A 24,639-nucleotide genomic window follows, 5' to 3' on the forward strand; every position below is an offset into this window, starting at 1 on the left:
CGAAGCTGATTCATATTTTCACTGTATTTTGCCTTTATATTAATCTAGAGGCCAATTTCAGGGATTTTTTTTTTTTGCATTAGAAACAGAACTGGCAGGAGTAAAGTCTCACATTTTAAACCCAGCCTTCTACTTTCTCCCTACATAAATGCTACCTCCTGATTCTTTTTCACTGCATTCTTACTGAGTTAATGTGAGAATATATTATTAGGAGAGTTTAATTTTCATTTCTCAGTTCCATTCTTCTCCCTCCTACATGGAAGTTTGTTATGAGGAATTAGCTCTACAAATACTATCTTTTGATTCAAAGTATGATTTTTCCCCTTTTTCTGGCTGCTGCAGCTTACAGTACCCTGTCCCTGTCCAGAAGTGACAGTGCCACACAGAGTGCTCCAATACTGAGTTAGGGGCAAAGGAAAAAGCAGAACTTGGTGCTGATTCTAAAACTGAATGTAGCTGTTCTTTCTTTTTATTTTATTTTTCTGCTCTTTCTTCTAAGGCATGGGCCTCCTTATTTCATGGATTACATGGACTTTAATTCTTTACTCCATGTAGTACTTTCTCACAAATACTAACTTTTCAGCAGATATCCATCCCTTTGACTGATAAAATAGTTCTACTAGAGAAATTAGTTCTACCAGAGAAAGAATTGCTATCATCATCTCACCATTTTTCTTCTTTTAGCTTTATATTATTATAGTTACTTTTGTGAAAGTATTCTAAAATTGCACTCAAGAAGAGATAGGCCAACAAGACTTCCACTGAGGATGTAGTTTCTTATCAAATGGATGTTCTTCTCCTTTGATTCAACAAAATATGCACTATATAGCATGAAGTTATAGTGTTTACTGGTTTTAAATGCAGAATTTGATCTGTGGTTTAGCATATGTGTCTTAATATTTCCTAAGAAAGTAACCATCTTATTCCAGTAAGGATAGTCACTGCTTGACATTTTGTTCATAACGCCTAGTCTTCTTATTTGATTCATGTTTTTACCACATTTTCCCTATAATATTAAGACAATGACCAGTTTCAGTGATTGAGTGACCTTAGATTCAGAACTGTTAGTGGTAGTGGTTAGCTTCCTCATTTAATCCCGGCTCTTCTTCTGTCTCATTCTGTGAATGCCGCAAAATCTAAAGCCTCGTCAACCTCAATGTTGTAACCTACAAAACTGAAGTAAGTACAGAGAGCTGTGGAAGTATTAAGACTCAATACCATAGCAGATAGGTCACTGACTGCATACATGACATTTATAAAGCATTATTGTTACTTTACATTACATATAAAATACCTAGAAAGAAATGCCTTTCCTTTTTCCTGTCCTACTAACCGTATTCTTTCCTCTTTCGCTCCACTGGATTCACTCTTCCCCTCTTTTCTCCCTCTGATCTGCCCTTGTGGCTGGAGGCAGCATGTGCCCGTCAGTCCCTACCCAGTCCGCCATGTAATGCACTGCCACTCATTGTCTGAAGGTGAGTGTGGACATGTGGGTCTCCTCTGTGGGGTCCAGTGTGGTAAAAGAGGAATCCACAGGATCCTGCATTCAGAGGCAGAACTGAGACACCACATCGATTTTCCTTTCCCTTTGAAGTGCCCTTTGAAAAGACATTGAGCACTCATCTCACTATTCTGAAGAAACACGTTCGACCTTTAAGCCACCAACCTCTGACTCGTTTCTACTGACCTACTTTTTCACTTGCAGTGTCATCAGTGGCGTTGGGGAACTGGATCTAGACAAAGGGCCAGTGAAGAAAGCAGAGCCCAATACCAAAGACAAACCTTATCCTGACTGCCCCTTCCTGCTGCTAGATGTGCGTGATAGAGATTCTTACCAGCAGTGCCACATTGTTGGAGGTAAGAGAGAGAAACCTTTGAAGTGCCTCACTCTCAAGAACAGAGAGTCTGCTCTTGAGTCTAGGCAGGCTGGAACCACAGCCCATGGCAGACAGTTAAGGAAACTGTACGTTAGCTGGATCCATTATAGAATCCTATAGGGTTGGCTCCACCATAAAATACTCTGAGAGGCTGCTGATTTTCACAGGTGGCTGTCAGAAGCAGTGAAGTGAAACTTCATACTTTGTTCATGATGCCCTCTTTCTTTTATTTTGCAGAAGTGTTTGGGTTTATGGCTCGTTGGGTTTTTGTTGTTGTTGTTTTGTCAGTTCCTTTCTCTGTTGCCAAGGCTGCAGTGCAGTGGTGCGATCATAGCTCACTGCAGCCTTGCCCTCCTGGGCTCAAGTGATCCTCCTGCCTCAGCCTCCCTAGTATCTGGAACTACGGGCACATGCCACAACACCCTGCTAATGTTTTTGTATTTCTTATAGAGATGGAATCTCACCCTTTTTTATAGAGATGGGATCTCACCATTGCCTAGGCTGGTCTCAGACTCCTGGAATGACTGACATTCATTCCATTTAAGTGGGGGAACAAAAGGCCTCAGATCCACCCACTTTGGCCTCCCAAGGTGCTAGGATTACAGATGTGAGCCACGGTGCCCAGCAGCTCCTTGATTTTGAACATGTATTGAACTCTTAGATTTTAAACCAGCTGGGAATTGAGGCCAAGTTGTACTAATACTACAGACTTCCTAAACTGTTTCTTCTCTTTGCAGCTTACAGTTACCCAATTGCAACTCTGTCTAGAACAATGAACCCTTATTCAAATGATATTCTTGAATATGTATCCTTTGTTGCATTTCGAGGATTGGGTGGTATGAGGATTATAACAATCAAAGTTATTGTGAACCATGCTCTTGGTAAAAGTACTGTGAAGGACCTTTGACATTAATCAGCTGAGCATCTGTTAGAATTTGGATTCCTAGCTATCACCAAGATTCCTGACTCTTGAGGCAGATGCTTTCAAACTGTCTAGCCCTGGGCCAAAAAAACATTAGGTTAAGAGTTATGATCCATCGAGAATTAGTCCTAAGAGGGTTTTTTTCCTCCCAGAAAACTTTCCATAACAGAACTTAGGATTTTTTTTCTATTTTAATTTTTCTTTTAAAATTTTAATTTTTTTATTCATAAAAATTATACAAGCAGAAAATAATTTAAATACCAAAAAAATATAAAAAGGAAAATTGAAATCTCTCATAATCACACAATTGAGCAGTAGCTCCTGTTACATTATTGGTATATTTTATTTTTGACGGTCTTCTGTGTGGTGTTTTTTTTTTTTTTTCTAAACAAAGTTGAAACCTTACTGTATATGTAATTTAGTATCCTGCGTTTTTTCAGTTCATATTCCAACATATTTCCCCATGCTAATTCAAGCTCTCTGTAAACCGCATTTTTGATGCTATATAGTATTTTCAGATTTACTCTGATTTACTAAACTCTTCTTTATTTTGGACTTTTTAGGTAGTTCCCATGTTTTTACTATCATAAATAAGGCTTCAGTGGACACATGAGGCATAGTAGTTTTTCTATTTCTTTGTCTGTAAAATTGGGATTGTAATATTTACTTTCCAGGGTGATAGGGATAAGAGAGCTAAAGGATATGAAGTCCGTAACTAGTGCTGTCTTTTAGACCATGATAACATCAGTCTGTAAAAGAAACGAATACTAGTTCATGTGGTTTCAATGTTGGGAAACAATCCAGTCCCTGCTGTGAGGGTAGCAATAGCCTTGTCCACCATTCCCAGGAACTCAGACAGGTGGACCTGACGGTCCTTTTATTCCTTGGGGGTTTCTTGTAGTCTTGGGACATCAGCTCAGTGCCTTGGAACCTTAACTCATCTGACTCTTAGAAAAATGCCCATGGCAAGATCATCATTCTGTATGACGACGATGAAAGGCTGGCCAGTCAGGCGGCCACCACCATGTGCGAGCGTGGATTTGAAAACCTCTTCATGCTTTCCGGAGGTGAGCAAGGTGATACTCTGCTTGGAACTTCAAAGGCCGATCATCCTTCAGTACCACCTGCATCACCTTTTCTCTCTTGGTGCTCAGAATTCAGTGTTCTGGAAAGAGAGAAAGCCATGCTGGCCGAAAGGAGTCAGGAGTTTTGTGAAACTTCCCTTAGCTTCACCAGCATGTTTTTAATTCCTAAAATAACAATGTTGGTTCAGGGCTGTCAGAAAGCCCTAATGCTGAAGACTCCAACAAAAGGATTTCTTGTGGAATTCTCAGAATCCCATGTAACAACAGATATTTTCTGGTGTAATTTGCTTAATGATGAAATTGTTGAGAAAGATTTCATGTCCTTGTGTTGGCCTCAACTTGATAACCAGAGATTAGAAGACGTGCAGGCTTCTTTCCAGGTTTTGTCTTGGCCTTGCCGTATTAATGCAGCTTTTTCTGATACTTTTCTAAACCTAGGTCTAAAAGTCTTAGCTCAGAAATTCCCAGAAGGACTGATTACCGGTTCCCTGCCAGCATCTTGCCAGCAGGCCCTTCCTCCTGGTTCTGCCCGGAAACGATCCAGCCCCAAAGTGCCACCCCTACCAGCTGAGAACAAATGGAGATTTACCCCAGAAGACTTAAAAAAGATAGAATATTATCTGGAAGAGGAGCAAGGGCCTGCTGATCATCCTAGTAAGATCTTTTGACCTTTAAAGCTATTGTTTTCTGTGGAGCTTGAGGTTTGCAGCTTTGAATATCACCTCATCATAATAAAACCTTCATTTCCTATATTTAGATTCTTAAAATATTGGGGAGGTATGTTACAGATACTGGGAAGGGGAGGCAGTAGAGGTGATCCCAGGTAGTGGCAAGAATTAAGCATTGAAGAGAGACTTTATCAAAATGTAGAGGGCCTTTTTTTTGAGACAAAGTCTCACTCTGTCACCCAAGCTAGAGTGCAGTGGCATGATCTTGGCTCTCTGCAACCTCTGCCTCCCAGGTTTAAGCAGTTCTCCCACCTCAGCCTCCCGAGTAGCTGAGATTACAGGCGCCTACTACCATGCCTGGCTAATTTTTTTATATTTTTAGTAGAGACAGGGTTTCATCATCTTGGCCAGGCTGGTCTCAAACTCGTGGCCACAAGTGATTCCCCCCACCTCAGCCTTCCAAAGTGCTGGGATTGCAGGCATGAGCCACTGCTCCCAAGCAAAAATGTGGAGACTTCATCAAAAAGTATATCTCAAGTAAAGTTGAGAAGTTAAGCATCAGGCATTCAGATTCCTTCTTGGAAAGTTTTCTATGCCTTTTGCTGCTTCTACTTCTCCACTCTGAGAGCCTCCATATGTCTTCCTACCTTACTTTCATTTGTCTTCCTACCTTACGTTCATCATACTGCTTTCTCTTTTCTTTCCCCTAATCATTCCTCATCTGCATCCTCTCTACCAACGAAGGACTGAAGGACAGACAAGGTTTGTTGGGGTTAATGGAGAGGAAGGGAAAGAACCTATCTGGGTTTCCCTTCATTCCTGTCCCCTTCCCCACTTGCAGGCTGATCTCAAGGATGAGTAGTAGGTCATCACTGGCCTAAGTAGACACTGCATAGGACTTCATTAGCTTAAAAGTGGTCATAGGCTAGGACTTCATTAGCTTAAAACTATACTTGGCAGATTGTCCTTGGAATCATTCTTGCAGCTCTGTTCCTTCCTTCTTGCTCCCTTCAGGTCGACTGAACCAAGCTAACTCCTCCGGAAGAGACTCCAAGGTGCCTGGTGCCCGAAGCGCTCAGAATCTGCCCAGTGGGGGCCCCACCAGCCACTCAAACCCCCGCTCCCTCAGCAGTGGCCACCTGCAAGGCAAACCCTGGAAGTAAAGACTTTGTCTCACTTAGGCAAATAAATGTTTTTCCTCTTTTCAGAGCCCCTGAGCATTTCCCAAGTTGGGTCATTTCCAGAAACTTCTGCAGAAGAAAGGCCATGATAGATGTATGGGATAGTCCCTCTTTCCTCTCCCTGTTTCTGATTCCTCTCCCCTCGGCCACTTCAGGAAGGATTTTAACAGGTGGCCACAAAAACCAGAGTTGTGACAGGCTCTAGTGTCCTCCCTGTTGTTTACAGCATATTTATGTCTTGTGAAACTATATGGGAAAAAAGGATCTATGTTTTTAGTTGTTTTTTTAATAAGGTCCAGCTTGCTGGATCTCTCTTCGTTGTTTTGTAAATACTTCAGTCACATCTGCCCATGTGCTCTTCTTGACCGTCTTTTCATTTACCGTTCTGGACTTCATGAAGGCTTCTCCGGGCAGTGTGGGTGTGAGAAGCTGTTCCCAGCGTTGCAGATGAGCCTTAGGTTTCAGCCGCCTGGAGGCCCCACACCAGCAGCTCACTCAGCAAGGAGCTCTCTGCCCAGCATTTTGCAGGCCCTGTTTTGAGTTTGGAAACCAATGCCTGTGTGCGTGACTCAAATGTAAAATGAGGAGAGTAGCTGTACGCTCACGGAATGCTCCCCTCATTAGGTATTTTCCTGGAGCCAGAAAGGTGTGCACTTTCTGTTTTCATACCGGGAAGGAGGGCCTCTCACAAGAAAGTCCTGGCCACCGCACTGGCCTGTGCTGAGAGCCCCCTGAAGCCCACAGAAGTGACCCTCACTTGTAGCAGTTATAGCAGTTATAATGCCCGTGGCCCAGCTTCAATCTATTCACATTAGATGGATAGAAATTATGGCCACTTGAAAATACAGATTGGGCTGGACAACTGTGGACCCACAAGGTGAAAAGGACTCCAAAGCCCTTTGTCAGGGCTGACAACCTCGTAAGCCCTTGCTTAGAAATACAGTATTAGTCTAATTGAGTAATTAGTGCAATTTCCTGCTTACTTTTCATTCTTGTGACTGAGCTGTGATTAGGAAGTTGTGATTATAGATTCTGGTTTTGGCCGGAATTTTGAATCAGCATTAATTGAATTGCTAAATGACTGACATTCATTCGATTTAATTGGGGGAACAAAAGGCCTCAGGTAAGGATGGGGAACTCTGAAATCATATGGAAAGGAAAAGAGCCGTGTTAATTTTTATGGTCTGTGATCGTAGCTGTGATAAGGGACTGAGGAATAAATTGTGCTCTTTGTCATGGCAACCAGCTTCTGAAAAGCCAACTGAAAATTGCCTGTCCTGCTGGTAACTGCTGCGGGGTAAGATTTGCCTTAACAGTACTATTTTCTCGCCACCAAAAAAAAAAAAAAAAGTACCACAGTATTTCTAGCATGGGGGCTGTGTTTGTATGAGAAATAAACGTAATAAGTGTCTCATAGAGACATATGGAAAAATAACTTTCAGATTCAGCCCAGTTCTGCTTTAGAGTGTGTTTATTCTTCTCTACTTGATTTCCAAAGTCCAACATTTTCCGATGCTTTAAAAATCAAACAAACCAGGGACATTGTTCAAATGTCAAGCCGTGCCCAGTTTTCCACAAGATTCAAGAATCTTGTATAAAATTCAGCCAACGTACACATAGCTTTAATGAGGAGCCTGTCATGTTTCCCCATAAATTTATTGCCTGAGAACTTAGTTCAGCCTTTGCTAATGCCAAAATGCTCTGGCTTTTTATTTTCTTTACAGCATAGATAGAAAAATGCACATTTTTCCACACTCAGCTTTCCCCTAACATGGACAAGATTTTCAGCCATTTTTGCCACATATACATTTTTAACGAAAAAATATTTTTCTCTGTAACAAAGTTCTGGTTATGGCATTTTAAAGGCGACTTGTCAGGATTTGAGACTTCCCTGCTGGATTCTATTTTGAAAGTAAATGGTCGTCCTGCCTTGTTCCAATTCTGCATTCCCATTGTCAGACAACTTTGAAGTGTTAGAAACCACTGTATATATGTGGAAAGCCAGGTTAGCCAGACCTATTAGAATTGCTGTGCACTCACCTGAGAGATCTGGCAGGTTGAATATATTTATGTGTATTGCTCCACAGTGCTTTCTTTGCCCTATTGGTAAGGATTTTAAATAACCATGCTCAAAAGAGCTGTTTTAATTCTGCGCTTTGCATGTTAAATGTTACTGTCATTCTTTATGTGCTCGAGGTATTGCTTTTAACAGTCTACTTTACCGGTTTCTTCATTAGATTAATTGACATGTATTATTTAAATGACCAGTGATGCTTTGTGCAGTTATGAATATTGAAGATTAAAGTACATAGTTACTAATTTGTCGTTTGCTATTAATATGCTGAAAACTGCCAACTTCTCTCTTCTTTTCTGTCAAGATGATTTGGGGGAGCCACAGGAGACTGGTGTGATTTTTACTGCATCTCCTAGAAAAGCATTTTTTAAAACAATAAATGAATCAGGAAATCAGTCCAGTTAGGGCAGGGGACCTCAGCTCTCCATTGAGAAAGCCTGGATTTCTTTCATGCTCATGTTGGGACCAAAGCCACCTTCAACAACTGGATCATGGCTTTCTGCCAGTGTCTCAGAGGTTGACTAGCTGCCCTTGTCTGGGACTTGTGAACCCTGAGATGAAAGGTGCTTCATCGATGTACAACTACAGCTCCACCTGAACAGCAGTGAAATAATACCTTCGGTGCTTTAAAGGGGTTTGTATTTAAGGAAGGGAGAAAGGAAGGAAAGAAGCAAGGAAATAGGAAGGAGAGAGGCAGAAAGCGGGGGAGAGAAGAGAAAGCTAATTACTTATTTGAAAACAAAAGGAACACCCTGGGCTGTATCAGTCTCTTGAAAAGTATAGAATTATTTAAATGGCCTGCAAGTCTTTATCTTACTTTTTTTTTTTTTAACCTTTAGTAGTTAACCAGAACCAGTACGGTCATATTGGGCTTGGTATAAATCAAAAGGAAAAGAGAACAAATAACATTCATTAGTTGCTCAGGGATTTTTCCTGTGGTGCTACGTAAATTATACAAAAATTCTTAAGACTTTAGGCTGCTCAACCAAGAACACAGAACAAAACAAAAACTGTGTTTTCTCTAATTCCCTTGTGGAATGTAAGTGAAATCAGAGTCCTAGGCTAGGAAGAAATATGTAGGTAATTTTTCTTGTGTTGGTTTTGGTTTCTGTCATGTTGTTTATTGGCTATACATTCTGTCTTTTATGTTGTCTGACTTTTTTAGAGCGAATAATTAGTTTCTGTCCACGTGGATTTCAATCCATGACCACCTTCTTGCCCTACTCTGAAGATAATCATTAAGAACCTTTCTTTCCCCACTTCCAAAATGTTCTCAGTGTCTTTCATGTGCGTTTGTTTTCTTCCCAATTCTTTCCAAGATTTAACTCCCACAATGCTTTTTTCTCCCCAGGAAACACCAGAAACGTGTGGATTGTAATTCACCAGTTTAATTATGTGAGCACGTTGAGTACTTACATGCAGTTCATTAATTTATTCACTAACAAATTTTTTTATGCAAAAGCAATAAATAACATTATGCTTCCAAAATGTTCAGAATACATTTGGGTAGGAATACTTTCCTAGACTTATACAATAATTATCAAAGTTATTATTATGACATCTTTAAATGGATACACAGGTCAATTACAACATGAAAAATGTAATGGAAAATTGTCAGCCTTGAATTCGGGCAGAACAGGATTCAGTACATGATTTTATGTGTTTTCAAAACTGTATCTGTCACATTACCATCCTCTGATGGCCTCCCTCTCTGTTGCTGAGCCTCTTTGTTCTGTGCAGCAGCAAATTCTTACCTGTGTAACGTCCTGAGGCACCTGGCAAAATGTGTGGCAGAGAGGCCACTTCTGAAATGCTGTTGACTGAGGTGCTACATCTTTTAAAGGATATCAGTATGTTTTCCTATTAAAATTATTTTGACTATAAGCTCCCAGAGGATGAAAATCACCAACCCTATGACAGTGGCCCTTACAGGTGTTCATGAATAAATGAATTGAACCTGTCAAGATTGAAGTCTGGATGCAGTGCCCATTGTGGTGACCACCCAGTGCTAGTCTTTCATTCTGGAGACCCAGAAAGCTTGTTATCTTCTGACCCCCTTGTGTATCCTGCTTTTTTAGGCGAGGCATCCACAATCCTGAGGTTTTTAGATCTCTAAGGAAGTACCCAGAGAGCCATTGGGGATGTTATTATCCTAGCTGTCTCTGTCAGGCTTAAAGTATCCTTCAGAATTCAGCATGCACAGGTTACATGCCACCCCCATCTAAGAGTGGGTTATTTTTCTCTTTTGTTTCAAATCTTGGAAGATTTCCAGAAAATAACAATAGTAGTTAATGTTTGTGGAGAGCTTACTTTGCTCCTAGATTCTTCATTATGTGTTTATATGTTCTGACTAATTTAATTTCCGCAATGCTCTGATGAGGCAGGCATCCCGATTTTCAGATGAGGAGACTGAGGTTCGGATAGAAATTAAGCAACTCAGGTTTGCCTTCAGTCTCTGAGCTAGGGGGTTGAAAAGCCAGGAGCCGGCCGTGCGTGGTCAGTCACACTTGTAATCCCAGCACTTTGGGAGGCCAAGGCAGACAGATCATGAGGTCAGGAGTTCGAGACCAGCCTGGCCAATATGGTGAAAACCCATCTCTACTAAAAATACAAGTTAACTGGGAGTGGTGGTGTGCGCCTGTAGTCCCAGCTACTTGGGAGGCTGAGGCAGAAGAATCACTTGAACCTGGGAGGCGGAGCTGCAGTGAGCCAAGATCGTGGCACTGCACTCCAGCCTGGGGGACAGAGTGAGACTCTGTCTCAAAAACAAACAAGCCAGGAGCCAGCCTGAGGACTATGGCTCCAGAGGTGGTTTTTTTAGCCACTCTGCTCTGTGCTTCTTAGTCCGGGTGGACACAACCGTGTTCTCCCTTGGTGATGCCTCTGATTTACTGTGAAAATGTACCTTTCCCTTGGCTATTGGCTCCCTTTCCCTCCTAGTCACTGAGATTCTTTTGAAAACTTTCCTCCGCTTGCCTGCACAAAAGGCGATGGAAATTCAGGAACTGAAACATCTGCTCTGGAGAATCTGTATTTGCACATTGGCCTGTGTCTGGTGTCCTATCTTGAAGACAGATGCTCCAGGGTTTCCGAGGGTTTTTTGTCTGTTAATGGACACCTTGAGAAGTACCACTTAAGGAATGAGAGTTACAAACTTGTAATCATATTGTGGAGGGAAAAAGTAGGCTGTTTTCCTGATAGGTCGAGCCATTCATTCAATAAACCATATTAATACGATTTGTGCCTGATCTTTTCTTTTGTGGTGATGCTTCTGGTTTAGGCTGAAACATGAGTTGCACGAATTGGCAATGGCCATAGACCTGAGTGCCTGCGGGAAATGGGCAAATCTCCTTGCCCAGTCCTTGTCAGCAGAGTCCTTATTCTACTGCACTCTTACAAAACTGTAGCTGATACCACTACTGTGGTTAGGCAGAAGACTTTTAATTTTCTCCTTTTAGTTTGGCAGTAAACATTTGGCAATCCCAGTCTCTGAGGTTGTTGGATGATGCTCGGCATTTGAGTTGCCAAATGAATGCAGATCCTGAAAGCTTTGGGGAAGAATTCATTACCCTTTGATAGTTTTTTAGATTTGATGATGGATGCTCTGTGCTTTTCCGAGAGCTTCTCCTTGACTTGGCCAATTTAAATGCTGTGGTTGGTCATATCAGCTTTGTCTGAGTAGCATCTGGGTCGCAGTGTGTTCACAAAATGATGTTGCTGGAGTCCTTAAAGCAAGAGCCCCTGTGCGTCTTCAGATCCACCTCGTCCCACTTGCCCTTGCAAAACAATTGCCAGGATGATGAATCGCCCTGCACCGGATGAAGGACCAATGAGGTCATATCTGGAGTGTATTCAATGACATTTCCATTTCAACTTTAGGCCAAAGACAGAAAGCTAGCCATGCATATCTGAGTGTTAATTCAAGAGATGACCCTAAGGATTCTCATGGACCACCAATGTTGGGCCTACAGGCCATTAGAGAACCATATGTCATGGTCTAAGTAAAAAGTAAAATGAGTTCATTTGAAAATAAAGATTTTGAAAGGCCCTGGTGAATAGGTATTAGCATAATCAATTCCCAAGATTGCTGCAAGAACTGAATGTGAGCAGGAAAGGCTTTTGGGAATTTTCATCAAGCTACAACAGGGTGTAGGATGGGGAATGACGCCCAACTGCGTGACCTGAGAATCTCTTCCTTTGGTAGAAACACTGCTGCTCTCAGCTGTATCTTGGACTGTAACTTTTTCTGAAGATAAACTGGAGCGTTCTGGGCAAGATGATGAAATACGATACCAGAACAGAAAAAAATGAGTTTAGACAAATTTTAAAAAAAAATCTGAGCAAAAACTTAAGGTGGCTGTTTAGCTGTTTGATGTTGATAATAAACTGCTGTTAGATAACTTGACACACAGGTTGTCCACTGTGTTTGAAATAGCTCCTTTCCTTCCCTGCCCATTATAAAAGCTGATTATAAAAGCTCATTGCGAGAAATGCTGAGACATATAAAAAGGAAAGTTACCACAACTTCCCAGGTTAGTTATAATTATTATTGGGGGATATATCCTTGCATTCTTCCAGGAAGAGAGAGAGAGAGACAGAGAGAGAGAGAGAGAGAGAGTGTGTGTGTGTGTGTGTGTGTGTGTGTGTGTGTGTGTGTGTCTTTTAAACAAAATGGGATTTGGACTCAATATTTTGTATTCAGCTTTTTTAAAACAACTGTATTGTACAAATCACATACCATTTAATTCACCCATTTTAAGTGTACAATTCAATGATTTTGAGTAAGCTTGCAGAATTATACAGCCATCACCACAATCCAGTTTTAGAACACTTCCATACAGTTTCTTTCACTTAGTATATTGCAAACATTTTCCATGTCAACACAGCCCTTAATGGTTTTGTGTTGTTCCAGTGTGTGGATGTGGCAGGTCAGCATCAAGACAGGTAATTATCTAGGTTCTTTTTAATTGTTTACTTTTCCAATCTTGTACATACATATTTTTGAACCCATCCAAATATTTTTATCAAATAAATTCTTCCAAGTGGGTTTTCTGGGTCAAAGATACAATGCATTTAAAATTTTGATTTATATTGCCAAATTTGCCCTCCAGGAGGGTGGTGCCAATTTCTGCTCCGCCGGCACTGTATGTTAAAACCTGGAGTCATCAGTCTTTTTATTCTTTGCCAATCTAATGAGAGAAAAATATCTTCATTTCTCCTTAATGAACAAGAAATCGCTTAGAGGATCAGTATCTTTCATACATGTAGTGATTTGTCTGTGTTTCTTCCTTGGGGGATTGCCTATTTTTCTTTTGAAATGTTAGTCTTTTTCTTTAACTCCTTTTATTATTTTAATCCCTCAAAGTTATTAATGTTTATTTTCATATCAATACTTTAATTTTTAAATTGCAATATTTTCCAAAATTGTCTTTTAGCTTTATGTTTTTACTTAAAATTTTTTAATGTTTTCACCCATACATTTGTAAAAATATGTATCTGTAGTCCCAGCCATTCAGGAGGCTGAGGCAGGAGAATTGCTGGAACCTGGGAGGTGGAGGTTGCAGTGAGCCAAGATCATGCCACTGCACTCCAGCCTGGGCAATAGAGCAAGACTGCCTCAAAAAAAGAAAATCTACGAACAAAATGTAAATCTCTTCCCATGCTTGAAAGTACAAAACAAACAAACAAACAAACTTTCATGTTTCCATTTAATAAGCATTTGTTATTTTAAAATATATTTTATTATTATTATTTTTAGATGGAGTCTCCCTCTGTCACTCAGGCTGGAGTGCGGTGGTACGGTCTTGGCTCACTGCAACCTCTGCTTCCTGGTTTCAAGCAATTCTCGTGCCTGAGCCTCCTGAGCAGCTGGGACTACAGGCGTTCACCACCATACCTGGCTAATTTCTGTATTTTTAGTAGAGACAGAGTTCCACCATATTGGCCAGGCTGATCTTGAATTCCTGCCCTCAGGCAATCCACCCATTTCGGCCTCTCAAAGTGCTGGGATTACAGACCTGAGCTACCACACTCAGCCTAAAATTGCTTTTTTGTAGAGACTGGGTCTCACTGTGTTGCCCAGGCTGGTCTTGAAATCCTGAGCTCAAGCAATCCTCCCACCTCAGCCTCCCAACGTATTGGTTACAGGCATGAGCCACTGCACCTGGCCAAGCATTTATTATTGTTATGTTAATAGCAATATTTTTACTATGTGCTATGCACTTGGCCAAGCAGTGGGAGTTTAATGGTGAACAAAACAAAGCAATCCTTGCCCTTGTGCAATTTACATTCATTACTTGACTTTTCAGCTTTCTTAAGACTTACTTGCTCAACTCTGGGAATTCAGAATGGCTTGCACAGGGTATTTTCGGCAAGCCTACAACTTACAGATCATAAGATGTATGAATTCGCTAATAAAAATAGAGAGCATTCACTCAACAGGTATGTATTAGGCATCTACGTGTCGGGTACTATTAATGCTATTCGAGATTGAATGCCAAACAACGTGGTCCCTGCTGTCGGGGAGCAGTTTATTTTAAATTCAGCAATTCTACCATCAAAGTCTAGTGATCCAGTTTTATAAAATGATAAATTGTCATGCTAACTTAATATTTCTTCTCTTATCAGTCTTCATTAAACAAAAGATGATCAACTTCCTACTCACCCAAGCTAAGCAGTTAAAATGGGTTTTGAAAAGAATTATAATCTCTTGTTACATAGATTGAAGGGAAACATTTTCTAAAAGATAACTTGAAGAGGGTGTTACCAAATCGTTTAGGTCATCTTTCTGTAAAGACTGAAACACGATTTTACCTTGTCTCATAAACTTACATGTTTATAAGTTTATGTAAATGATATCTACATACATAGAGCCTTGTTCTCTTTTTCTTTTTTTTAAGAGACAGGGTCTCACTCTGTTGTTCAGGTTGGCGTGCAGTGGCACCGTCATGGCTCACTGCAACTGCAAACTCCTGGGCTTAAGGGTTCTTCCCACCTTAGCCTCCCAAGTAGCTGGGACTACAAGTGCCTGCCACCACACTCAGCTAATTTTTTATTTTTTGTAGAGAAGTAGGGGATCTCGCTATTTACCCAGGCTGAACTCCTGGGCTCAAGCAATCCTCCTGTCTCAGCCTGCCAAAATGCTGTGATTACAGGTGTGAGCCACTGTGCCCAACCCTCATTCCCTTTTTTTTTTTTTTTTTTTTTTTAGAATGTTGATAGCAAAAGCAATAATAAAATAAAAACCCGAGATGAAAATTCCATCAAAGTTTTTTTAAAAGGCATTTTTGACCTTCAGGTCATTTTATGTGGACAAGACTCAAGTCGATGGAGCTGGGCGCTTCTTGAAACCTGACCTGGCTGATAAGAGGGAGAAGCTGCCATCCTCACCCAGCCCCAGTCCACTCACTTCCCCAGCAGAGTCTGGGAGAACCCCCTGCTCCACATTCACATCTGAAGCAATATGGAAGAAACAAAAGGGAGCTTTTTTTCTTTTTTTGAGACAGAATCTCACTCTGTCACCCAGGCTGGAGTGCAGTGGCACCATCTTGGCTCACTGCAACCTTCACCTCCTTGGTTCAAGGGATTCTCCTGCCTCTGCCTCCTGAGTAGCTGGGATTACAGGTGTGCACCACCACAGCCAGCTAAGTTTTTGTATTTTTAGTAGAGACTTGGTTTCACTATGTTGGCCAGGCTGGTCTTGAACTCCTGAACTCAAGTGATTCACCCACTTGAGCCTCCCAAAGTGCTGGGATTACAGGGATGAGCCACCACAGCCCAAAAGGGAGATTCTTGCTTTGAAACAAGTTGGGAGTCCTATGTGCTGCTAATTGTAATATCACATGCATCAGGATCACCAAGCCGAAGAAAGGAAGCTAAATCCTCAGAGCTGTGATCTCAACAAGAGAATGGGAAGGAGTGGGGTGGATGGAAACACAAGAGAGCAGAACTGTGTACCAAAACGCTGGGAAGGATGTGGCAAATCCTTCCAGTGGATGACTTCTGTCCCTAAAGGCAAAATCTTCAGAAGGTACAGCTAATTTATCTAGTTAATAAAATGTCTTGGCCAAATGTGATGGCTCACACCTGTAATACCAGCACTTTGGGAGACTGAAGCAGGAGGATTGCTTGAGCCCAGGAGTTCTAGACCAGCCTGGGCAACATGGCAAAACCGTCTCTACCAAAAAAATTTAAAATGTCTTGGGATTAGCCTTTGGATTGGTTCTTTATCTTCAGTTAATGATTTTATTTAACCCAATTGTTTTCTTCCAACTTGATTCAGGAATGGGAGATGATATTCTACTCTTTAGTAATCTGTTTTACTTGGCTGCAACAGCTATTTTGGACAGCAGTGGCCACCTGGATGATTATATTTCATCTTCCAGGTTGTTGCTTTTATAGATGAATGGACACAGCTCGCTAGACCTTTGTACACGCTGAATTCCATGCCACTGTGGGGTGCCAGGCATTTGGTCAGCAGCTGTGGCTGCTGCTTACTACTAAGGTATGAACAAATCATCCTACTGGTGAGCTGAGCTCGGGGTGGTCTCATTAAAACAGACGCCACTTGGATACAACTTCACAGGACCTCGGAATGCGGGGGAATTTAGGGGTCATCTAGCCCAACCACCCACACGTCTCCAGTGAGGCCTGCAGGAACTAAATCACTTCTGCCCCAGCTTAAAGAGGCAGCCACGCCACCTGCATTCCACATGCAAGCCCCAAGATTCTGTTCCTGGTACACTCAAACTTTATTTGGTTGCCTGGGTGGGGCCAGAGAGGAGGACAAGGAGGGTGTCAAAGGGTCAGCTCAGTAGAGGTGATTCAGGGTGTGCTCCATGATAGTCAGGAGCCCCAGCCACGTCTCTTGGGCTGTGGGGATGATCTGGGAGGCTGGCAGCAGGAAGCCATAGCGCCCAGTGTCCCGAAGCTCGAAAGTGAAGGAGTACTTGATGCCCTGGCTGTAGGTCCAGTCAATAGTGCTTCCGCTGGCTTGATCTGGGGCAGGAGTAAAACAGGAGAGCAAGGGTCAACCAGTTTGGGAACCTTTACACGGTTGGGTTAATGATCCAACCCTGTCCAAAGCTCTGTGTCTTGTGTAATGCTGAGTGGAGTCAGGGGCTACTAAGGTCTGCTGTTGACCAAGCAGCCTGACTTCTGAGAAACTCCCACTGAAAGGTCGAAGCCAAGAGGTCCAAAGAGGAGACCAGCAATGATTCTCCTATTCACTGGGGGGTACAAGGAAGTCTCTGCAATTGCACAAGCCCCTCTGAAAACAGCCTCCCTCCAACAGCCGGCAAACCCCAAAATATAACAGAGTTCCCTGCTTGGGTAACCAGGATTTGTTCCCTGGGGGCTCTGGTCTGCGAGAGGGAAAGTGCAAAGAGCCTGAGTCAAAGGAAAAGCCTCTGTCTTTCTCTTAAGAGGAAACTTTGCCCGAGAAACTGTAATTAACAGCCAGTCATGAAGCCACTTTTGATTTGGCTCAGGAGAGAGCAGTAGGCTTCATATCAGAATTTAACTTGACAGTGTTGAATGAAGCAAAACCTTGACTCAGAGTTGAATCCGTTTCCAAAGAAGGCCTAGGGTCCAAAAATGAGGTCAACCCTGGGTAAGATCGTGACCCGCTTGCCCACCAAAGCCTAAGCACTCCGGCAGGAAGCCTGTGAGGTGTGTACGCAGCCCTCCCCACTCACCCCTCTCCCCAGTTTCGACCTTTAGGTACTTGGAGGCAGCCACACTGATCTTGTTATTCCAGCAACATCCTGGCCAGACCACTCAGCAGAGCCTTTGCTCTAGAATGTTCCTCTGCCTGGAAGGCTCTTCCTAGATGGGTAGCCTCCTGGCTGCCACAGCCCCCAGCCATTTCCTTTACTACTTGCCCAAATGTCACTCTCTCAATGAGGCCCGCCCTTCAACCCACCTGCCCCACCTCCAACCCCAGGGCCCCCAGTTCACCTCGCCTGGTCTAGTTTCAGTCTTCCTCCCCAGCATTTGTCACCTCACTTACTTTATCATTTACTTATTTATGCTTGTTGTTGGTCTGCCTGGCTAGGAAGTTTCCTGATCTTTGCTTATTTCATTCATGGCTACATCCCAAGCACGTGAAACAGGGCCTGGTGCATAGCAGGTGTTCAATAAACATTTGTTGACTTAATTCCATTTTGATTCAGTAATGCTTCTCCCAGAGGCATTGCATGAATCAGTAAGTGGGCAATAGATCAGGCCTATTCTCTAATTGAGGGGCACTGGAGAAGTGTTTTTCTAAGTAGAATTTCCTGGTGATCTGCACATCCTAGCAGGACTCTCCACCCCATCCAACCAAGAAACTTGACTTGGCCCCGACACAAGAGGACAGGAGTTCTCAGAGGAATTCACATTTGTCTGAAAGTATCAGCAGAGTTCATGTCAGGAAAATGGACTGCCCACCCCTCAGAACAGCCCTCACCAGCAGCTGGCAGATCTGAGTGACCTTGGCCACTTCCCTCCATGAGGGATACTCCCTCGGTCGGGAAGAGCCAGCCGATACTCCTCCCAGGCCCACCGAGAGAGACCATACAGCCACTTACAAATTGCCTTGATGATGCTGCCGTACTTGAACTTGGTCCCGTAGAGAGAGGCCAGGGCTGTCACAGTGGCCTTGGAAAGCTGATCCTGGACAAAACACCAAGCAAGGCCACCTGTCATGGCCAGGCTCCTGGAACAGCATGTGCAGGCTAGTCTGGGGGCTGGCAGGGGAACACAGAGCCTGCTTGGCCTGTGGGCTCAGCCCGGGAACCTGTCAGCACAGGCCCCTTGGGGTGTCTAGCTGGCCATCCCTGCCTTTCTGTCACATGCACCCCCACATGTGGTGCCTAAGATCGAAGTCTGGCCCTGCCCCTTGCTCTGTCACATGACAGAAATGAATCCATCACTCCTCGGCCTCAGTTTCCCAGAAAAAAAAGCTTAGTCCACGCTGCTGGTCTTCCCAAGCCATCAGGGTCTGCGGGAGAAAGAGGTGACAGGCACTCTGCAGGTGTCTGTGCCTTACAGAGGTCTGATAGGGGAAAGCCCGGGCCTGTCCAATGCTGCCTTGGGGATGAGAGGGCAAGCAGGGGTCAGTGCCTACCAGCTCATCCTGGTCGGGGGCTGGTTCTGTTTTGTAGCCGTAGGGATAGAGGAGGAGCTGGGAGTAGCTGTGGATGGAGATGAAGGCTTTGATGTTCCCATGGTCCTTCACAAAGTCCACGATGGACTTGACCTCCACTTCGGAATTGGCAAACTTGCCATGGTAAGTCTCCGAGCAGGGGTTGCTGCTGGCTCCGGCCACTGTGGGTGGACAGAGGGCAAGGTGGTGTGGCTCCTCCTGCTTCTGCGGCTTGTGGAATGCAGTTCTTTGTATGGAGTTGGGGGTGAGGTGGGGTGTGGAAGGGCTCACTCCCACCCCTGTATTCAGGAAAGCCCAGAGAACTTCTATAACTTGGGGGTGCATTTTGCATACTCAGGGAGGGAAGACAGGCTAGTAGTGGAGACAGGTTCTCACAGTGCCATGGCTGAGGAGGGAGGAATGAGGTTAAGCTAGAAACCCCCTAGATAGGATATCAGGCCTCAGCCCATTTGCAAGGAACTTGCCTTCTACAGACAAGGGACAACCACTCTCAGAGCACAGCCTCCACCCCCGAGAGCCCTCAGAGGCAGAGCTGCCACCCCCACCCTCCCCTTGCTGCAGGGGCAGGAGAGAGGCGGGCAGCAAGAGCAGTGCTGAGAAGCTGTTCCGGGCCATCCCGTCCCTGCTCCCAAGACACTCTGGACCTTACTCCCAAAGCCAGCGTCCCAGTTCCTGTTGGGGTCCACGCCGACACAGAGGGAGCCTGTTGTGAGGGATCGAGTCTTGCGCCACATGCGATTCTGAGGGAGGAAGCGGGATCAGCCACCCGAGGCACGTGGGGACTGGTCACAGTGCTAGGTGGGGGGTGGTTCAGAGGCTGCAGAGAGCAGAGTGGACTAGCAGGGAGGGCTCCCTGGAGGTGGAAGCCCTCCACACAAGCGCCCTGATCCAGAACAGAGCTGCAGGCACAGCTTGAGCTGGGATCCGCCCCCAGCTGGTTGTCAGGGAAGAAGATCAGCAGAGGGGGCGTTGGGCGCAGGAGAGTGAGGGAGGCCATGGGGTAGCATCTGGCCAGAGGGTTCTATACGGCAAAGAAGCCGTGAGGTGTCCCCCACCAGCACCATGGCCTCACGTCATTGGTCAGATGTTTTATTTGTCATAAAAATAGAAGTCGGACCAGGAAGTAAGGTCTGGGGCAGTGGGCCTCCGCTGGAGACAATCTTGACCCTCCCCTGTAGACATTTTGCAATATCTGAAGACATTTTGGTCGTCACCACTCAGGGGGATGGGGGATCCCACTGGCATTAAATGGGTGTAAGTTCAGGGTGCTAGAAACCCCTTGGGTGCACAGGACAGCCCCTGTGACAAAAACTCATTCACCCCAAATGCCAATCACACTGAGGTTGAGACACCCTCAGCTAGGAGCGCAGGTCTGATTGCCCCTCCCCTTGATTTCTGGGGGTTGACATTAGGAGTGAGCTACTTGTGTGGCTTAGAAGCCAGAGGCCCATCCTGCTTCCCCCAAGGACAGGAGAAGATTGATACCTTGCTGTGGGTGAAGGCAAAGCCATCAGGGTTGGTGACGATCTCCAGGAAGATGTCCATGGTGTCGAGAATGGCGGTGACAGCTGCATCCTGCCCGTAGTCTTGAGTGATCTAGGGTGTTAGAGGGGCAGGAGGCAGCGTGGGCTAGGCCAGGCATCTGGCAAGCCACAGCAATGGACACTTCCCCCTGCCCTCCTCTGTGGTCACTGCTTCTGGATGGGCAAAGGGAAGCCCGGGCTTCTGTGGGCCTTGGATACCAATGCCCCACCAGGTGAGAGCCCTCCTCACCTCCCCACCTTACCTTCTTTGCAAACCAGACCCCACTGGCCTGGGTGACCCACTCCCGGGAGTGGATGCCCGTGTCGATCCAGATGGCTGGACGCTTACTGCCCCCCGTGCTGAACTGTAGAGGAGGCAGGGAAGTGATCAGAGGCAATTTCATAGCTGGGGCCTCATCTCACTGCCCTGACAGAGACCCCAACCCGGGCCAGAGGCCACCTGTTCTCCGTGTATCTCAGGTAGAGGCTTTGCTGGTGGGGACATCACTCAGGTGGGCATGGGGCTGGGGACAGGACAGGGATCCCACAGAGCTTGGCCTCCTGCCCTCAACCTGGGCTTGGGGTGCATATGACTTGACCAGGCCCCTGGCCCTGCCCCTGTTCTACTGCCCGGACAGTTCTCCGGGAGACATTACAAACAAAACACTTCATTTATCTGGGTTGGGCGCAGTGGCTCACACCTATAATCCCAGCACTTTAGGAGGCCAAGGCAGGTGGATCATTTGAGTCCAGGAGTTTAAGACCAGCCTGGGCAACATGGTGAAACCCTGTCTCTACTAAAATTACAAAAATTATCCAGACATGGTGGTATGTGCTTGTAGTCCCAGCTATAAGCTGAGTGAGGAGAATCACTTGAACCCGGGAAGTAGAGGTTGCAGTGAGCTGAGATTGCGCCACTGCACTCCAGCCTGGGTGACAGAGCGAGACTCCATTTCAAGAAAACACTTTATCTGGACTGCCCAGACTCCATGATACTTTCCACAATATGGCACTTGATTGGGAACACTGGATCACCTAAGAGTTTGTGTATGGGCAGGTGTGCACACACCCGGACCAGGCTGGAGGCTCAGACCTTTCCAAATGTCTGCATGGGGAGTCCATTTAACAGTGTTCTGCCGGCCATGATTTCCCCATGAGAACTCATGCCCATCACGGTGCCACATGTGGGTCCATTCTCCCATGTGTATGTCCACACGTGGCTGTTACCTTCAGCACGTAAATGGGACGCCCTTCATAGGTGTTGCCGATCTGGATCTTGCTGACAAGATGTGGGTTCTCAGCCACCAGCAGGTCCACGAAATCATAGATCTGAGGTGGGAAGGAAGAGGTGACTGGCCTTACTAGCTTCTGGGCACCCAGATGCTTCCCTTAATGCTCCACCATCCCAGCCTGCTGTGGCCCTGCAATGCAACGGAGCCACAACCACACAGGCCACACAGAAACAGAGCAGGTGCCATGCACACCCAGGCTGGCCCTGGGCCTGCCCCGTTCCTGCCAGCCATGATGAAGAGCTGGTTGCTCCGGGGAGTGGCAGCTAGGGATGCTCTTACCTCCTCCAGGGTGTGGTACGTGGCGTAGTTAAAGGTGTCGGTGGAGCGGGGCTGGGAATGAAAGGCGAACATCTGCGCCTGCTCTTCATCCAGCAGTGACTGCACATCCTCGATCATGATCTCGTAGCTGATGCCATGGGATTCCAGAAATACCTTGACCGCCTGGATGCTGGGGAAGGGCACTCGGACGTCGATGGGGGAGCCAGGGTAGGCAGGGCCCCGCCAGAAGTCCAGCTGGGAGGACAAGAGCCGGCATGGTCACAGCAGGCTGGGGGCACCAGCCAGGACAGCAGGCAGGGACAGGGACGGCCTGGGAGGGGCTGTTGGTGCCAGAAGTTCTCATATAACTGGGAATGGGACAGGGGTCATAGCGGCAGAGAAAGACAGGGAAACCCTGGGGACTGGAGAGTCCAGTATGGTCAGGGAAATGTCCCAGGTGCAGAGTGGAGGGCCTTTGAGACAGCAAGGCAGAGCGGGGAGCCAGAAAGGGGCCTGCCGCGTTGCCCAGGTGCTCATGGGTAGCAACACTCAGGAGCTGGGGTTAATTCCTAACAGGGGGTTAATTCCATGTCTCCTTTTTGGGTGGAAGGACAGGCACAGTCAGCCACAGGGGATGGTGGGGACCCGGGGTGGCCCCAGCTGGTACCCTGGGCCCTCGGAGGGCCCTCCTCCCGCTTCTGACCTGCAGGTCCTCCAGCTCCTTCACCTTCTGCACCTGGGCCTCATCGGCTGCAGAGATTCGGAGCACCTGGTGCCTGGGCCGAGTGGGAGTGGGGAGTGAGCGCCCGAGGCTGCAGCTGCCCTGGCAGCGAGTGCTCCCCAGGTGCAGCGGGGAGGCAGCAGCCCCAAATCCCCCAACTGGCCCTGGTCCTCCTGGCTAGGAGGCGAAAGCCCAGGGTCTCAGCAAGGAGAGGCCTGGACTCCCTCAGCCCTTCTCTCCCCATCTTTACAAACTTCCAGACACGGTTACTGTCTCCATCTCAGTTTGGACTATTTCTCTGTTCCAAGCCAGCCAGGCCTTCTCCTTTCTCCTCTCCTGAAAACTCAGCTCAGATTTCTCCAGGGCTCAGGACACTGTTCTGGGAGACACAACCTCTTCCCACCCTGGTCCCCCATCTGCCAGCTGCCCCAGGCGGTGCCAGGCCATCCTCTCTGGCTGTATTGCCATTTTGTGTCTGTCTCCTCCACTGATTGGGGGCCGGGTCCCCCCCCATCACACTCAGAGAGCACCCCCTCCTCTCCACATCCCTACCCCACAAAGTCCTCCCTGCCAAAGGCAGCCCCCAGCAGGACACTCAACACCAGCAGCCCCCGCATGCTGTCGCCAGGAGGGAAGTTCAGACTGAGGCCAAGACAGCCCTCAGGCTTTTAAACCCTCTCAGGACAGAGGACTCCTGACTGTGCTCGAGGGCTGTTCTCCACTGCCCCCCCTACACCCCGCACCTGGGTCCTGTCCCACGGGGAGGGTGGGGTGGGAGTTCTGAACTCTGACACCCTCTCATCCTTCTTGATAAAGTGGCAGGGAACTGGGCAGCTGGAGAGATAAGCCAGGGCTCCACCCCCACCCCCACCCCCGCCATCTGGGGCCAATGGGGCCTCTGGAGCCAGCAGGGCCTCAGGGTCACTGGGGGCTTGGGGCCTCCTGGAGTCCCAGCAGGGACTCTGCCTGCCCACAATGTAAAGCTGCAATTCTGTTTGCCTACTGGGCAGCGAAGGAGCCAGGATTCCAAGTGGCCACCCTGCTGGGGCCTCATTCCAGGTGTCCCCTTGTTCCCTGCTCCGGAGCGCCAGCGTTTCATTCCTGGGATCCAGCAAGCAGGGCCTCTGCCCCGTCTCGTCCCCAAGGCGGCTTGGGGCAGGCCCAGGCTTTCCCCCATTAGACCCGTTTAAGGCACAGATACCTGCAGAGTGCCTGACACCTCCTCCTCCCACAGACCCTGATGGCTTGGGAAGACTAGGCGGGTGGACCAGTCTTGTGTGTGTGCTTGGCCTCTCACCACAGCAGCTTTGTCCAGGCTGCCCCAGCCCTGTGTGGGGCACATTCCCCTCTGGGGGACCTCCCAGCCCCCTCCTGCTGGCCTTAGGGTCCTGTGGGAGTGTGGCCCGGGCAGCAACAGTGGGGGCAGGGGTTCAACCCTTGCCAGCGTTTCCCTCCACCCCCACCGCTACAGGGCCCCAAGGTCAGGGTTGCCCTTGACGGGAACAGTAACCAGATGTCATCTGAATAGCAAGTGTGGCGGGGGGAGCCAGGGCCAGACCCCTGTGGGGACTACACAGTGTCCAGGAGAAACTGGAGCCCATGCAGGGGAATTCGATGGGTTCTGGGTGCTAATCTCACCCCAGAGACATCTCCCAAACTCCACCCTCATCCACGGAGCTCCCAAGGCTCTCCTGGCACCATCTAGAACAGGCGTCCCCGAACTACGGACCGCGGGCCACATGTGGCCCCCTGAGGCCATTTATCCGGCCCCCCCGCCGCCCTTCAGGAAGGGGCACCTCTTTCATTGGTGGTCAGTGAGAGGAGCACAGTATGTGGTGGCCCTCCAACGGCCTGAGGGACAGTGAACTGGCCCCCTATGTAAAAAGTTTGGG

General features: G+C 46.6%; 2 protein-coding genes across 10 annotated transcripts in view; one reads left to right on the forward strand and one right to left on the reverse strand.

Moving 5' to 3' along the window:
- Positions 1-11,048, forward strand: part of CEP41 (centrosomal protein 41) — a 51,415-nt gene extending 40,367 nt beyond the window's left edge. For all 9 annotated transcript variants that reach the window (XM_003920995.4, XM_074379056.1, XM_074379058.1 and 6 more), the window contains 5 exons: positions 1,706-1,857; positions 2,615-2,682; positions 3,752-3,866; positions 4,323-4,538; positions 5,567-11,048. In XM_003920995.4, the coding sequence (XP_003921044.1) occupies positions 1,706-1,857; positions 2,615-2,682; positions 3,752-3,866; positions 4,323-4,538; positions 5,567-5,715 (700 nt within the window). In that variant the 3' untranslated portion in view covers positions 5,716-11,048. The remainder of the gene's footprint in view (positions 1-1,705; positions 1,858-2,614; positions 2,683-3,751; positions 3,867-4,322; positions 4,539-5,566) is intronic.
- Positions 11,049-16,616: 5,568 nt separating this feature from the next.
- On the reverse strand, positions 16,617-23,364 carry CPA1 (carboxypeptidase A1). Its single transcript, XM_003920998.4, has 10 exons — positions 23,300-23,364; positions 22,730-22,802; positions 22,048-22,281; positions 21,704-21,805; positions 20,740-20,841; positions 20,439-20,549; positions 19,603-19,693; positions 18,915-19,114; positions 18,376-18,460; positions 16,617-16,804 (listed from the first exon to the last, which is right to left on the reverse strand). Exons 1-10 carry the CDS (start codon positions 23,362-23,364, stop codon positions 16,617-16,619), a joined length of 1,251 nt encoding a protein of 416 aa, XP_003921047.1.
- Positions 23,365-24,639: the final 1,275 nt, after the last annotated feature.

This window comes from Saimiri boliviensis, chromosome 10, assembly GCF_048565385.1.
Source record: "Saimiri boliviensis isolate mSaiBol1 chromosome 10, mSaiBol1.pri, whole genome shotgun sequence".
NCBI lineage: Eukaryota > Metazoa > Chordata > Mammalia > Primates > Cebidae > Saimiri > Saimiri boliviensis.